Consider the following 15,682-nt stretch of genomic DNA (forward strand, 5'->3'; position numbering starts at 1 on the left):
TTACAGGTCTGTCAGAGAGAAAGAGGTCGACCAGAGGAGAGAATTAAAGAGCATTTAGAGCTGTGAAATAGACTGCAGACAAGAAGAATGAGCTGCCAGTTGACATATGATGTGTACATGTTGACCTTCTTGCAGGGTTTTTATTGTGCAGTCCTGAATGCATTTGCTTTATTATGCAGCACTCGAATGCACAAACTCCGGTGGCTGTTGGTTTGGCAAGATGTGTGCATACTGTTAGGCTAAATAGAAGATTTATCAGCATTTTAGTTACAGACTGTCTGAGGAGTGCCTGATGGCATCAGGATTTATGCTCAGAACCATAATAATCTAGTTTTAGACATTATTTTTTCTGTGGCCTGCACAGAAAAGCAGAGCAGGGGATGCACCGCTGCTCATTTTTGTGTTATTACTAATCTAATCCCATTTGTCAACCGTTTTGAAATCGAGTTGAAGCTTTTCCTCTGTGTTACAGTATCGTTTCCAGTGGGCTCTCAGTGCTGGTCACTGAGACAGGAAGTGTCAAAAGGCCAGCCAGCTGAAGCTACCAAACAGCAGCACTAAGATGAATAGATTCTCCGTGACAGTACTGTTGAAATCAGTGTTCAGAGACTGACTGCAGACTAGCGGTGGCCTCCTCTCCCTTTAGAGAACAAACAAAGCAACAATTGTTGGCTGGAAACTGAATACTGTTCCTTCAGCTTTACACTAATATATAAATTGTGAAAAGTTGTTCTCACTCTGTTTGCTTTAGACTTCTCAGGTCTTAAAAGTGTGGAACTTTTTTTTTTTTTTTCAAGAAGGGTATTAATACTTTATTTGGTAGCTGATTGCTAGATTATTAACTGTTCATCCCAATAACTCTAATAGATTTTCACTTTATGGTAAACTTTTGTAAAACTACCTTTTTTACTTTTTAGCATTTGCACAAAACCTGATCTGACTGCATTTTTGGAAACGGGGAAGCAATAATTTCCTCTGCCTTGTTGGTAAATATCACCAATGTTACGTTACCGAGGAGAGAGAAAAGATGCAGCAGAATGCCTCTTCAGAAGGGGAGAGTGGGAGGGTAAACATTGGTAAATATCACCAATGTCACATTGGTGATATTTACCAAAATCACCCATTTAATACCATGCAAGCTGGAATTAGCTGATTAAGTAGTCAGGTAATATAAAAAAAAATATCTTGCTGTTTTACATAACCAGAAATATTTAAAAATGGAAAAATTATGTTTGTGTTTTTTGTTGTAAGCAATTGAATTTTGCTTTCTCTCAGCCATTAGTGTGCAGCAACACACTAGGGTTGTGCAGCATCTCATTTCTCTACGCTCTAGAAGAGAAAACGTTTTACTATTTTACTAAACCAACTTTAAACCTTAAGAGCTGCATGCCTGAGGGGTTTTAGTGGTTTTTGAGATGTAAGATTTTAAACCTGAGGATACCTTGACACCAGTAATGGGGCCATACCTTACTCCAATTAACTTAATGAGGGTTTTTGTCATATTTTGTCTATTTAGCGTCAGGTTTTGTTGATGTGATGGATTTAAAATAAATGGTGCATATGGATTTAAAATGAGGTGAATACTCTCCGATTGAAGTAGTACAGTAATTGGTCACCAATGTAAGCAGGAATTCTGGTGGTTTGCTGGTTTGACAAATATTTTTTATTTGTTTTCTTCTTCAGAGGGGATCTGTAACATGACGATGGACTCCAACTCAATGACGATGCCCATGTCTGACCCCAACCCCTGGGCAGCTGCTATGAATAACATGGGGATGCCTCCTATAGGAATGACAGGACAGCCACTTCTACCAGGTACAACTCATTTCATTCCCATACTAAATGTCCACAATTCAAATGTGGACTTCATTTGGGTATTTTCAGACTACAGATTTTTATTAAGTATCCAAATTTCTGAATTAATAATCTGATTAGTAACCAGTTCAAGAAGTGGAGTAATAATGGAACTGTGCAATTGTGTTGATGTAGCTTCAGCTACTACTTTTTTTTTAAGTGATCATGTGATAAATGGAATAATTATCTAAATAAAAGCCCCAGTGTTTTCTTTTTTAATTTCCATCTAAAAACATTGCTTAATTTACACACAAAAAAAACAATTGAAAATATGCAATGGTTAGTTGTTTTTAATCTCATTTGGTTCATCTAATGGAAATACTGGATTTTCATACCAGCTCAAGCCGGGGTTTCTCAGTATGCACCACTGTTTTTGCTTTGTTCACTGACGTCTCCTGCATTAGAAGGTGGGGGAAGCGCTCTCTCTCCTGTGTCTATGCTGCTCGTATAAAATAAATATGCTGTAATAAGCAGGATGAGCTGAGTCATCAACGTGGAATTGCAAGCTGGTAATCAGTTATGCTGGCACATGCTGGCGCATGCAGGCAAACTCTGACTGACAGAGGCTGATGTGACTCAATCGAGGACGGATCAGATAAAAGAAGCAAGACTTTGCTCTTTACAAGTATTACCACATAGAGTCCTTTATAAACTAACACACAGACAGATGTTTGAAAGCCTTTATTTCTGATGAGGATTTTCCTCTTAATTATTTGTCTATGTAACAGTTTGCTCTTTGACAGTGGAGGTCAAAGAGCAAAGATGAAACATGAAATCAAATTGTATGCAGACATCCAAGACAGAATTATCTGGAGGCACAAATGTTGGTGCAAAAATAATTTAATTCATGTTTGAAGTGTATAAGTATAGTTGTTTCTAATGTGGTTCAGATGCATGAAAAATGCTAAACTCGCTCTTTATTGAATCTTCAGATATCAAATAAAAGTTTCACAAATCACAAACAGGATTCTAAATATCCTGCAAATATTATTGAATAATCTAATCCAGGTATGAAGTACCTGAGATTCATAGTTCTTAAACTAGAGCTGATTAAAGATGCTCCGGGTAGTGAAAAATAAGGTGGAATTGCCCTTTAGCCATTTCCCGAATTGGAAGATGCAATCAGAAGCGTTCAATCAATTCTTCAGCTTTATCCGCTGCATAGTCTGGATGACTCTCCTGCTTTCATGTTCTTATTGTAAAATCCCACCAATGAACTCACAGAAATTTTCCAGAACTTTCCAGAGGACTGAAGATTTTCAAAGAATCAAGCTAAGATAATGAAGTTCAATAGATCAGTGTTAGCCCCGCCCATCAAGGTGACTTGATGACATTTATTAATTTGTCTTCTGCATAAATTACTCAGTAATTTAGTTAAACTTTTTTTTTAATCTCATGGTTACTTTTAATCAGTGATTTGATTTTTTATTTTTTATTTTTTATATGTTTTCATCCAAAACGGACATTGGCTCATAGATTAGAGGTGAAAAATGATACTGTAGATGTTGACTGTGTTTGGTGGATGAAGGATATAAATAGACTAAAAGTACAAAATTAGCTGGTTTTATTTCTAATTCCTGAACATATCATCCTATCATAAGCATGTTGTTGTTTTAACCCAAAGTCTGAAGTCACTCGGATGCAGCGGTTAAAATATTTCTCATGTTTGTCAATATATCTTCCTCTCAGAGGGTGTGAGCCTCCGTATTCTTATCTTTCCCGCACAATATCCAGTCCAACCGATTGCAATGCTATCTATAACATTAGGTTCAGCTTCACCCTCCCACTCTCCCCTTCTGAAGAGGCATTCTGCTGCATCTTTTCTCTCTCCTCGGTAGAAGCCTTTCCCTAAAGCTTTTTATAAATCACTTCCCACTTCTTAGCTGAAATGCACTTTCATATTTGAAACACGCCAGCCTTGTGTGTCTGTGTGTGCAGATTCATGTGTGTGTCTGCGAGCACGCGCAGATGAGCGGCCTTCCAAACGCACTCCTCAATAAAGAGTAAGGGTAACATACTTTCATGCTGTCACACACATAAATGTAAGCATGATATATTTGAAACGTGGTAAATAAAAGCCTTTCAACCAAAGAAGGAGCAGCGTTTCATAAAAGCGGAAAGCGACAAAAAAAATGTTATAATGTTAGTGGGTTTTCAGGCTTATCTGAGCCTTTAAATATCTGAACAAGACAGTTTATTTTTCCGGCTCATTTTCTTTTTCACACAGTCAACCTAAACGCCACACTGCATGAAATGTTTGCTTTAGACTCGCGTGTCAGCGGTGAAAGTAAACCCCTAGAAGAAATGCTCACAAATGACAAGATATGATTATTATCAGGAGAGCAATAAACTCGGTTATTGCAGGGATTGCTCTAATACGTTTAGCGTCTAAAAAGTAGCATTTTTGATCTCCTGTTGCAAATATAATCCTTGGTTTTAGCTCTTAGATTTGTAGAAAACAAATCAAACCGACAAGGAAACAACCCAAACTAAACGTCGTACGTCGTAAAAATTTGTTAAAAGGAGAAAATCATGTAGTTGGAGCCTAGGCAGCGAACATAAACGCATCTTACCTAGAGTCGACATTGCAGATGAAATGTCTGTGATAGAGGCTGATGAACCCCCACTGGCATCCTTGCTTTGAACTTTATTTGCAGCGGTTTGAGACCTTTTACAGCAGCCATTTAACTCCCTAGCAGGAAAAGCGCTCCTGTAACTAATATCACTAATGGAGGCTACACCAGTGATGCAATGTCAGAACCGTGAAGCTTGCAACCATAAATGAAACGCAGTAATTAGCGACGTTATAAAGCTGCACCTCTGTTTAAGTTGAAATACCCGCTGCGAGGAAAGTTAATGAAACAGCTCTTACACTTAATCAAGTCCTCTGACAGTTTTTCTAAAACAACCAGCTGAAATAACCAGTTGGATTTGGTCTCTGTTACAGTATGTGACGTGAAAAGAAAAGCTCAATAATAGATCTTAATGTTGGGGAGGACAGCTCAAAGGCTTTGCACTCACACGGGTGTTTGCACTCTTCCGACCTTTTTTTTTTATGTCACACATCATGTATTGTTTATTGGAAATAGATTTTTATTCTGCAATTTCAAATTCACAGGGTTTAGACTACTGTGTCCTGATTTGAACCAGTTTCATAGGGTGGTGGCCTAACATCTGTAGTTTTCCTTACTAGACTTTATAAAAGTTATATCAATCCAACACAGAATGAACCACTTTTATTGTACATGTGCAAAAGATAGCAATGTGTAGTCAGTAATTAAAAACTGATATAAAAGTAGAAAAACAACCAAATGACTCATTCACAGCCACCAGTAGACACGGTAAAGACATTTAGGTCGCAATACCTTGTTAGGAAATCTCTAATTCCTTTTATCTTAACATGTTTATGCTTGCTTTAGCTTAAGTTTGTCCAAAGTTGACCGTTTCCGGAATTGTTTTCATCCACATGGAGAAACAGAGATCGGCCCAAAACATTATTTTTACTCCCCCAGACCTGTAAGTGTCACTGAATATGGAGTAATGAACATGCGCATAAAGCCACCACACCGCGTTAGCTATAAACACAACAAGAAAACAACAAAGGCAAACATAGTGCAAGCGGCTTCTTTTGTAAAACTTTCTGCAGCTGCGACTACATCTACAACTGGATTGAATTTTGATCAAGACTAAGCAGCAATGTGACGAGAATGTCACGAGTGACACAGAAAGTGAGACCTTGGCCAAGTAAAACACATCCACTTTGGGGAAAATAAAAACTAAAATCTTTTATTTACAAAAAGCAGAATACTTACTCATAGAAAAAAAAAAAAAGAGCAAATAAAATGCAATCTTGTTGCCGCTTGGGTTGCATGGGTCTTTTTAATTTGACAAAAGTATGTATAATTAGTATTTAGTTCAATTCTTTATTTACAATGAATGAAGAACTTTAGCTCATATGAGGCTTACATGCTTTTTAGGAGTGTTGGGGGGGATTCTCAGTGCTTATCTAACCAAGATGAGCATTGAAGCATTAGTCTGTAATTTGCCACCAAATGTGTTTACGCTGATGTGAACGGAAAAAAGCAGAACCTCACAGTTGGCGTCACAACTTGGATGTCGAAAGGAGTGCTATTCACAAGTGGAAAACTGCTTATTGCAGTGTCCTCAACACAACGCCCATCATTCATCTCCTTTCTGGTTAACTAAATAATGGAAATGTGATTACTTTTATCTGATTAGAAAATAGAGCAAAAGGAGTGTGCAGTCCAGAAACACCAAATCTACAATCAACTAGCAGAAGAGTAATTACTTCTTACCTTAACAGTGAGAAAGGTGTTGATAGAGCTTTAAATTAATGAGGACGTATGACACATTAGGCACTAAAGGTTCAGCTACAAGGTAGATGGAGAGGAAGTGAGAAGTATTGGTGTTAAAAATAACAACTATTCTTGTCTATTTCATTCCAGAATCCCCTTTTTTCCCCATTTTGTTCTTACATTAACTCAGAACCGCAATAAAAGCGCTGCTGTTTATATCCTCCTCTCACTGCAGATCTCAGTCAGACCTTCTATTACATTATATAGATGACCAACTATGAGAAACGACAAGCATGCACTTTAAATGCTCCACATTCATTCAGTTTCTGTTCCTCAAACGAACTTTAACTAAATAATTTTGATAAGCGAACTTCTTTGCTGTGCATCACATACATGTCTGTAGTTCCCACACTTTTCTAAATCGCCCACGCCAAGAAAAGCTTTCCTACTGAGCCGCAGGAGAAATGTGAAAATGTTCTCGCTCTTCTCTTTTCACAGTTTACGATAAGGTTTAACGGCAAAGTACCTCAAAGTTGGCTTCTAGAGCCAAACCTCAACTGTCAGGTTGTCTTTTATAGAATAAGTTTTGTACTAAACAGGCTAGAAGCCTTTAAACAACCAGCCAAGTTTTATCATGAACTCTTTCTTTTTTTTAAAGAAAAGTTTGAACACAAATCTTTCAGCACGTTCAAACAATGTCACAAAGTCTTACTCTAGCCTGTCAGGCCGTATATTTTCCCAAAGCACCTTCAGCTTTGAAGTAATCCAGGTAGATTAGCTATTGACTCTTTATCATGACAGTACATCATCTCTTCCTTTTCTTTCACCTTTTAACTACAGGGAAGGATTCACTGTCACTTCCTTTATCCTTACCTTCTGATGTTTTTGTTTTATTAAAATGATTTCAGCTTTATGGTGGAGGGTTGTGTCTGTTTTAGGCACTTTCAGTAAAAGTCTGTTGGGTCTCAAGGCTTTCATGCCACATTCAAGTTTGCTTCTGTTTCATCCACAGTTAGTCGAGATTTCACGTCTTTTATTTTTCCCACAGCTGAGTCTTTTCCTGCCTTCAGCCAGGTGGATTTATCCAGACAGACAGCTGGATAAACGGACCGCTCTTGGCAGAAACGTCAACACTGCAGCCTGACAAAACGCAGCACACATCAACTATGATGACAGTTTTGTTTCTGCAGATGTGCAGAGCTCGGCTGTTTATTAGAAAGTCGTTGTGTTCTTATATTTGTGTTAGGGAAGTGTTTGTGTTTTTAGTGAGAGATGCGTTTCAGGCCACAGGCAGGAGAAAAGATTGTGCACGCTGTGTGATTTATGTTGTTGTACTAGAGGTTATTGTGGTGCGTATCCAAGCATCAGTCATAATGGTACCAAGAGTTGTACAGCAATGTAAAGTTGCACCGATGCGCTAAGTTTTTGGTTATTATTCTGATATATAAATTTAAACATTTGCCAATAGCATTTTTTCCCGGTTCGGGAACTATTTACTTTTACCCGTTGCTTTGAGTCTTGAAAGTTAATAAGACTGAACCATAAAAACACTGTCAGCTATACAGCTACACTTTGTACCTGCATGATAAGCAGCATAATTAACTTTTTTTTTTCCCAATAATACCAGATCCAAACTATATACCGAGACAGGATTAGTGTAACAGATTTGATAAAAATAAAAAAGCTAGGTGTAAAATATTCTGTAATGTCAACATATTCAGAGACAAAATCTCTTAGCAATGCTAGAATTTAACGGGTCTTTTTTACTGTGAATGTTTAATAATTATTCATGAGTGTAGATATTCAATGATAGCCTTAAACAATAAAATGAATCGGTTTCCTGTGACTTCAGTCCAGTTAGCTTCCCCAGTCCTTCTGCAGGATGTGGTTGCTTCTTTGTTGAGCACCATTTGTAATAATTGCTTAATGATTACGCCTAATTTAGCATTTGGGTCTACTGGTTCTAGACAATGTCAAAGCACTAAAAGAAATCATTTAGCTGTTTTCTGGCAATTTGTTAATGGATTCTTGATGTCTGGAAAACAAGCTATTCCAAAAACCTCCCATTTATCAAGCCACAATGGATGGACAGCACGGAGAGCCTGCAGCCACAGTAACGTGTTTACAAGGCCAAGCTGCTGGAAGCAATGAGACCCAAATCATCTGAGAAGATGACACAGAGGGACACACTGTGTCTCAGCTGGGAACCAACATCCCAACACATTATTGATCTACAGGCCAGACTTCAGGATAGTTTACTGTAAGGAATCTGACCCATATCTGACAGGGAAGGAGGGGTTCATTGTATCTCTGCCAAAAATAAAATAAATATTGATCTGGTGTTCAGCTCTGGTTATAGCTGCAGTTGAATGTTCCACTTCTTAACCTTTAACATGATTGATTTTTATCTTTAAGTTGTGCTGCTGAACGCTTTTTGTTCCGTTATGTTTTAGACATTTAGTCGGTTTCGACTATAGAATAGCACATTTGGTTTTCTGGAAGTCGGAGGCGTAAATAGCAACATGAATCTTTAGTCTTTTTCAGTCAGGAGTTAAGAAGACAAACTTTCTGAATTGAACGAGACAGCAGTCATTTTCTTCTCTGGCTAAACAAGGTCAGAAATAAGTCAAGGATTCATTTTGTGGCTACAGTGGATGAGAAGTTTATTCTGAGTGATTGTGACCCCTCTCTTTGTTTCTGACATCATGGTGTCTGCGGTTTGGTGAGTAAAATCCCTGTTATGTTGTGGAATCGGTAGGACTCAGCATCTGGTTTTCACATATTTGACATCTGACAGAGAGAACAAAAAACTCCTCCTCTAGCGGAGTTCATTATGTGTTTCCCCAGCGTTTATCAGTGTTTTCCCTTCGACAAAGCAGAACCAGATGTAAAGCTCAGGCGTTTTTCTACATCCATCTCCAGACCTCCCAACCTGGTCTTTATTATCGAACACGGCATATTTTATGTTACTGCTTTCTTGTATGTACACGGCACTTCATTGGAGTTAGTTTGACGTATATTCTTCACAAGTAGATTCCATCTTTTTATGGCTTTACAGTCTTTAATGTTGCTACTTTGAATCATAGCACTCAGTAACATTTGTTTGCTATTTAATGACTCTGGAAGTTTTTGGCTCTAGTTAACATGAACGCTACCCAGCAGGAGGTGTTTGATGCTTTAAAGCCAAAAATATGGCACAAAAGTTCAAGTTAAAAGCAATTTTTTTAATTACAAACTTTGCAACAGAAGTTCGAGAATGACTTATGCTTTCCAGACACAGTTACTTAAGGGGTTTTCTGAAAAGTTCACATATTTTTACTTCGCTATGTACGTCCCACTATCAGTTTTTACACTACGTTTCACAGCTTGCTACATTACATCGTTTATGAAACCTTGTCATAGCTTCTGTCTATCTCAAAAACAGTCATGCCAACGTGATGCCAGAAAAAATAAATTAGCTGCCTTTGCAAAAACCATCATGAAACTGATGCAGGAACTCAGCACTTTTTAACAGCACCTAAGCAGAATGGAGAGAAAGTGAAATGTGTTGAAGCATGTTTCACATGTCATTTCGGCTTGGTCTGCCACTGAAACACCATCTCACGAAAAGCCACCACCTTTTTCGTATGAAGTCTGAAAACAGCTCTGCTTTATCGTCTGTTGATGCCTGTTTTTCTATTTATCTCCATTTGAACCTGAAGTACAGCATCTGTGGTTGAACGTCAAAGTTATATCATCATGTAAACACAGCTGAGGGAAGAATGTCTACACCAAAATAAGTGAGAAACCCCTTCATCTGAAAGTGCATGGAATACTTTTGCTAACCTCTATTTCACCTTCTAATTAGTTTGAGTTTTGCATAAATGTTAATTATAACAGCTTTAAAAATGTATTTAAATCTTACCCCAAATGTACTGAACCATACTCCATAGATTCCATTTAATTGGCTAAACTGGAAAAGCTGAGAGTGAAAAACAAAAACAACCCCCATGATTCTGTGCCTGGTAAAGCCATAATTTGTCAGGCTCACATTGTGCATATTTAATTTTTTTTATGTTTTAAGTTAATTGAGGCTTACTCAGCTTTCTTATGGTCCTACCACAACAGTTAGAGGTTTGGGCCTTGGATGGCTCATTGAAACCCTCTTCTTTGGTTTCTTTCTCAGCCGTTCTGTTTTGTAGAAGTTTTCTGATCTGTTTGGGATCATTGTCGTGACACGGCTTGGGTCACATTTGATTTAAAGTAGAACTGTTTAGATTTTGCATTTCCTTTGACCTTCAGGTCATTTTGATGGGAAATCCAGTCCAATATTCTTCATCACTGTGGAATGAATGTCTTTATTTCTATCTTTATTTCACAAATGGCCATATAACCATTCCCAGGTTTAATAATTCCTTTCCTAAAGTCATTTGGCATTGTGGTAACACACATTTTTATGCTTTTATTGTGATAGCCTGCCGATAATGATGTATTTGATTTGCATCACCAGACTGTTACTTTTCTATGGAAGCATCTTGGCTTTGATTCGTTTTCCACTTTGCATTTGATTTTCTTTTAGCTTCAAGTTGCGTTTAGCCTGCCAAACCTATATTGTGATGTATGAAATGCAATATAACTCTAAGAGGATTTATTGTCTTCACCTAATAAATGAAAAACATCAAATTTTGGTAGGTAAAAATCAAGCTCAATTCAGGAATACCCTTTTAAGCAAAAAGAGGCTCAGCAGGAATGTTAGCCTTAGATATAACAGTTTTGCTAGAATCATACCTCTTATTCGAGTGTATGGCTTTATTCCTCTTTAAATCTGCTCTCCAGTGAAATCATTAAAGTGTCGGCTGTCACAGTCACACTCCACCACGAGGAAAGCACTCAGTTTTTCACACATGTATTTTGAAGTTATCAGAATTAATTTAGATACACGTAGTTTTGCATGGACACACACGTGCTCAGACACTCTGGAGAATAGATAAGCAGCTTCCAGGGGCTGTCAAGTGTTCACTGAATAAACAAGCATCCCTTTTGTCTGTTACATCCCACTCACCCTCATCTGTGCCTCACAGTCGCTGCAAACCCCAATGCTCGATACGCAGTGAAATATGTGGAAAGTTAATGTCATGCACCATTAGATACTCATTGATAAAATCCCTTATATGTTATTTTAAGACTAATGGATTATTCCCACACGTGTTTTTACCTGGATTAGCATCAAGAAATGGAGGCAGATCTCCATAAATTTGAATATAATCATAATTGTAATTTACTTAAGTAATTTCAGTTTTAAAAGTAAGACTGACGTGCTGTAGATTTGTTATAAAAAGAATAATACTTTTTAAGTGTTTGTCTGTTTATTTTAATGAGTAACCTTTATTTACACCCCCCTTATAATTCAGCTTCTTCTTCAAAAAAATTTGAATAATACATATGATCAATAGATGCAATATAATAGAAATATATTTTGACAGTGAGGAAATTCACAGTGATAAGTTAAGGTAAATGGAAGAAAGGATATTCACACAAGGGTAAAGTAAAGTAAAAATATAAAAATCAAAATGAGATTGTTAAGTAAGTACTGTATCATTATTAAAAATGACATACTCTGATAAAAAGAAATGTGCAATTAAGTCAAGTAATGTAAAGAAAAAATGTGTAAAATCTGCATGAATGTACATGTGCATAAAAATAACAGGTGATGTTATTGTAAATAAGAAAACTTCAAATATATTTGAGTCTATTGGAAGTAGTGATGATTATAGAGTCTCATAGCTGCTGAGAGGAAGGACCTGTTATAACGCTCCTCTGTGTACCCAGAATGCAACAGTCTGTAGCTCTCCAGTTCAGCAAGAGCTTGAACTACTGCCACAAAAACATTAAAATGCTTAACATGACCTGTAAAGAAGCTGACTGTTTAGAGTGCCATATCTAATCATATCACCGGAAAGTTAAGTGGAAGGAAAAGCTGTTAGAAAAGCATGCAGTGTGGATAACAATAGACCTGAGGAGATTTTGAAGATCATTCAGTTGTTTTAAGATGCAGGAGACGTGGCCTACAGCTTCATTCAACGCAGTATTTGCTCAGTGGCTCAAAGTCCTCCTTTTCAGATGAAATTACACTACACTGAATTTTCGAATATTGTATCATGAATAGGGGAGGTGTGCTGTACTTGTTCGTTTGAAAACAACGTCCGATAGTTTGGAGGAGGAGTGGAGAAGGACAGAATCCAAGTTGCTTGAGATCCAGTGTAAAGTTTCCACAGTCATGACTCTGGGGAGCCATGTTTTCTTCTGGTGAAGGTTGAAGGTCACATTGCAGCAGTCTAGATGTTACAACTCTTCATGCTTTCCTCTCCTGACGATCATCATGGAGATGCCGATTCCGTTTCCCAGCAGGGTGTTAAACATATCACACTGTGTGCAGCAGTTCTATGTTAATGTAGGAGCTTGTTTTTGAATTGGGTTGCTAAGATAAAATAACTTCTCCATAGTGTTTAAATTTATTGAAATGCATTAGCTAAATGTGTGATGGCTGTGGCTGTATGTCGGTGGAAGATCTCCTTACCTCAGGCTTTGCAGTACATCAGAAAGAAACAGAGCTGCAGCTTTACTGCTCTTGAAATGGGACTTTTCAGAGCGTACTTCTCCATTTACGACAGCCATGTTTCCCCATTGAAGGCCGGGTTTAGTTAAAGGCTTATGTGGCAGACACAGAATAAAGGTTCCACGGAGAGATATTAAGAGATTGATTATTATTTAGATGTTATAAATTCAGGCAATGGTGTAACTTTTTCGACAGAAGGAAAGTTTTTCTCTTTGAACCCTGGGCAACAGCACCCAAAAGGTTGCAGTAAAAAGAAATCAGGCTGGAGATGTTTGGATGAAAAAGCAGAGATGGTGACTCCTGGCAGAGATTGTGAGAGGCTTCAGCTGGCAGGGTTCCAGGTGGCATGGCTATCTCGCCTCATTAGAGGGTATTATTCAGAAACCCTTGCAGCAATTGCCTGTCGTCCCTTCAACCTCCCACCCACTGCAGAGAGCTAGAAGGGACGTTTACCCTGGAAATCAAGAGGAGGGGAAAAGGGAGGAGTGGAGACGATGACATTAATAGCTAAGGGCTTAACACAATCAAGTCTTTTTTTTTCCAATAATTTGACTTTTTTTCTGTCTTCACATTCTGATTTACAGGGTACTCAAAATGCAATTACTTTGAACAGACCTCCAGGACAGAGTTTAACATCAAAAGGACATGATCAAAAGGAACAAGAAGGAAAAAGAATGAGTGTAATAATCTCAGAGGCAGTCACACACGTGTCCGTTGGCACATTTCAGAGCAAGAAGACGCATTTGCGAGTTTCAGTTCTCCAACATGACAGAAAATACAAAGCAAAGCTCATTGACAAGCTTGGTAAAAAGGATCAGACGGATGCGTGGCCACGTGTGGGTGGAACCAGCCGCAGGTTTCTTTTATTGTTCTTCTTCAAGAGAAGCTCTGTGCTCTTTACCTCTCTGTGGAGTTTCTACAAAAGCGTACTCTCACATCCATCCTCCATCACTATAAATGCACAAAATGATGGCTAACAGTACGGCTTATACCTAAAGTGAATTATTCAATAGGCATCAATTATTAAGCCTTGCCGGTATTTATTAGTTCACTGATGAGTTTATTTACAGATGAAACATTTGGCTCTTAAAGACCTAAGACTTTACTTTGACATGTGATGTTTATTAGCTTTTCCTGAAAGAGTGAAGCTAAAGCCAACAAGCAGGCCAGTTAGCCTTCAAAAGGCAAAATTATTTTTCTCTACTTTAAATACAGCACATTTTTCCAAGAACATTTTGTTCCAAAGGCTTCTCTACTAAATTCATGAGACATCTTAGTCATTACAGAGTCTACTTTTGGCTGGAGTCATTGTGTCATGTGGTAAAAGTGTGAAACATTTTGTTTCTGTTCTACTACAATGCTTCATTGAGGACTTTGGATTTTCTTTAGTTTTGTTTAGTTGTTGATCTTTTTTCTTAAGATTTTTGCCAGGAATCTCTCCAGCTGCCTATTTATGCTTAGTGGTAGATGTTGCTTATTAACCTCATTTATCTTCCACACTAAATCTAGTTACAACATTGATTAATCGATTTTAAAGCCGTATTGATCTCCTGTAATGCAGTTTGTGTCAGAGCGCTTACTCTATTAAGGGGAAACAGTAAATGATGACAGCCAATAAATGAGCTAGGTAAAATATCATCCAAGACATTGCTATTACATGAGTGAGCCTGGCTAAGGAAAGCAATACAGTCATTTCAACCACTTACAGAAGAAAGCCGTAAAAGAAAATTGGCAATAAAAGTTCATTTATGTTCTGTCAATGCTTAGATTTTGAACTTTGAACTCATCTGTTGCAGAAATAATTTCTGAAACTGCTACTTGACTCGCCACCTTTTTATTACCAACAGGGGTGTTAAAGGGATCCCTGACGAGTTGAAAATGTTGGCCTTAATATGTCGTAATTTTCCTATTAGGCTAAAAGCTGTTTGTGATGCATAAAAAAAAAAAACATCAACATTTTTTTCAAAAAACTGTATATCTTTATTATGTTTCTCACCCACGGAGGTCACCAATTCTTTACCTGCAATGCATGGTGGGGAATTGAGGAATACCATTAGCAGGAGCTAATGTGAAAAACCATATTTGAAGATAATGAATGGATGTTTAAAATGGCAATGAAACATCTTAGAGTTTTTGTAGGACACCATTAAAATGATTGCTTACTGCAAACAGTTTGAACTAGAAACTAGAGCAGTTTGCAGCATACGCTCTCCTTTAAACAACCAGGCGACGTCACAAAGGTTCACATACTTTTAGTCAGAAAGGAAGACACGTTATCTTGTGTTGAAAACTTATTTTCCTGTCATACTTCTCTTTACATATAGACAGAGGGTCTCGTTACACTTTCCATTCTTCTGTTTCACACATCCTACTCTTGCGTAGCATTGATAATGTTGGTGTCATAAACTGAGTTGCAATTCGTAGTTTTACAGTAACAGGGTATCAGGGTAGTTTACAGGTTTCTAATTAATAATGCTCTTAACTGTTTTTTAGGTTTTATCCTAAAAATATATGTTGTAAGAATCATTGTTTTGGCTAACATTGCATTAGTTTACACTAATAGACCTCTTCCTAACCTCAAACTCACAGCTGGTGTGATTATGCATGCTAAGGAAAAAATATATATACCTTATAAATCAGTAGTTTGTCGAAGCTTTTGAGCCACTTTAAGTATTCATTTAGTCTGCACTTCATTATCCTTGTGGATGAATTTTGCTCCACTGTTCTTCACGAGATTTGAATTTGTGTCTCCACAGACATTTCTACTTCAGTCTCATTTGTACACAGGACATTTTTCCAGGAGTTTTGTTTCACACAACATAAAATTTGCTGTAACGTCTCTTTAGTAGAAAATGCTTTCTGCTGGCAACCCATCCAAACAGACCTACTTTTTTCTAATTGTTGTCGACTTTAACAT

At 37.6% G+C, this 15,682-nt stretch overlaps 1 protein-coding gene across 3 annotated transcripts in view; it reads left to right on the forward strand.

Moving 5' to 3' along the window:
* The window catches only part of enox2 (ecto-NOX disulfide-thiol exchanger 2), a 209,837-nt gene that overhangs the window by 127,155 nt on the left and 67,000 nt on the right, over positions 1–15,682 (forward strand). For all 3 annotated transcript variants that reach the window (XM_081611697.1, XM_081611696.1, XM_081611698.1), the window contains one exon: positions 1,684–1,815. In XM_081611697.1, the coding sequence (XP_081467823.1) occupies positions 1,684–1,815 (132 nt within the window). The remainder of the gene's footprint in view (positions 1–1,683; positions 1,816–15,682) is intronic.

This window comes from Poecilia reticulata, chromosome 10 (assembly GCF_904066995.2).
Source record: "Poecilia reticulata chromosome 10, P_reticulata-male-v2, whole genome shotgun sequence".
Taxonomy (NCBI): domain Eukaryota; kingdom Metazoa; phylum Chordata; class Actinopteri; order Cyprinodontiformes; family Poeciliidae; genus Poecilia; species Poecilia reticulata.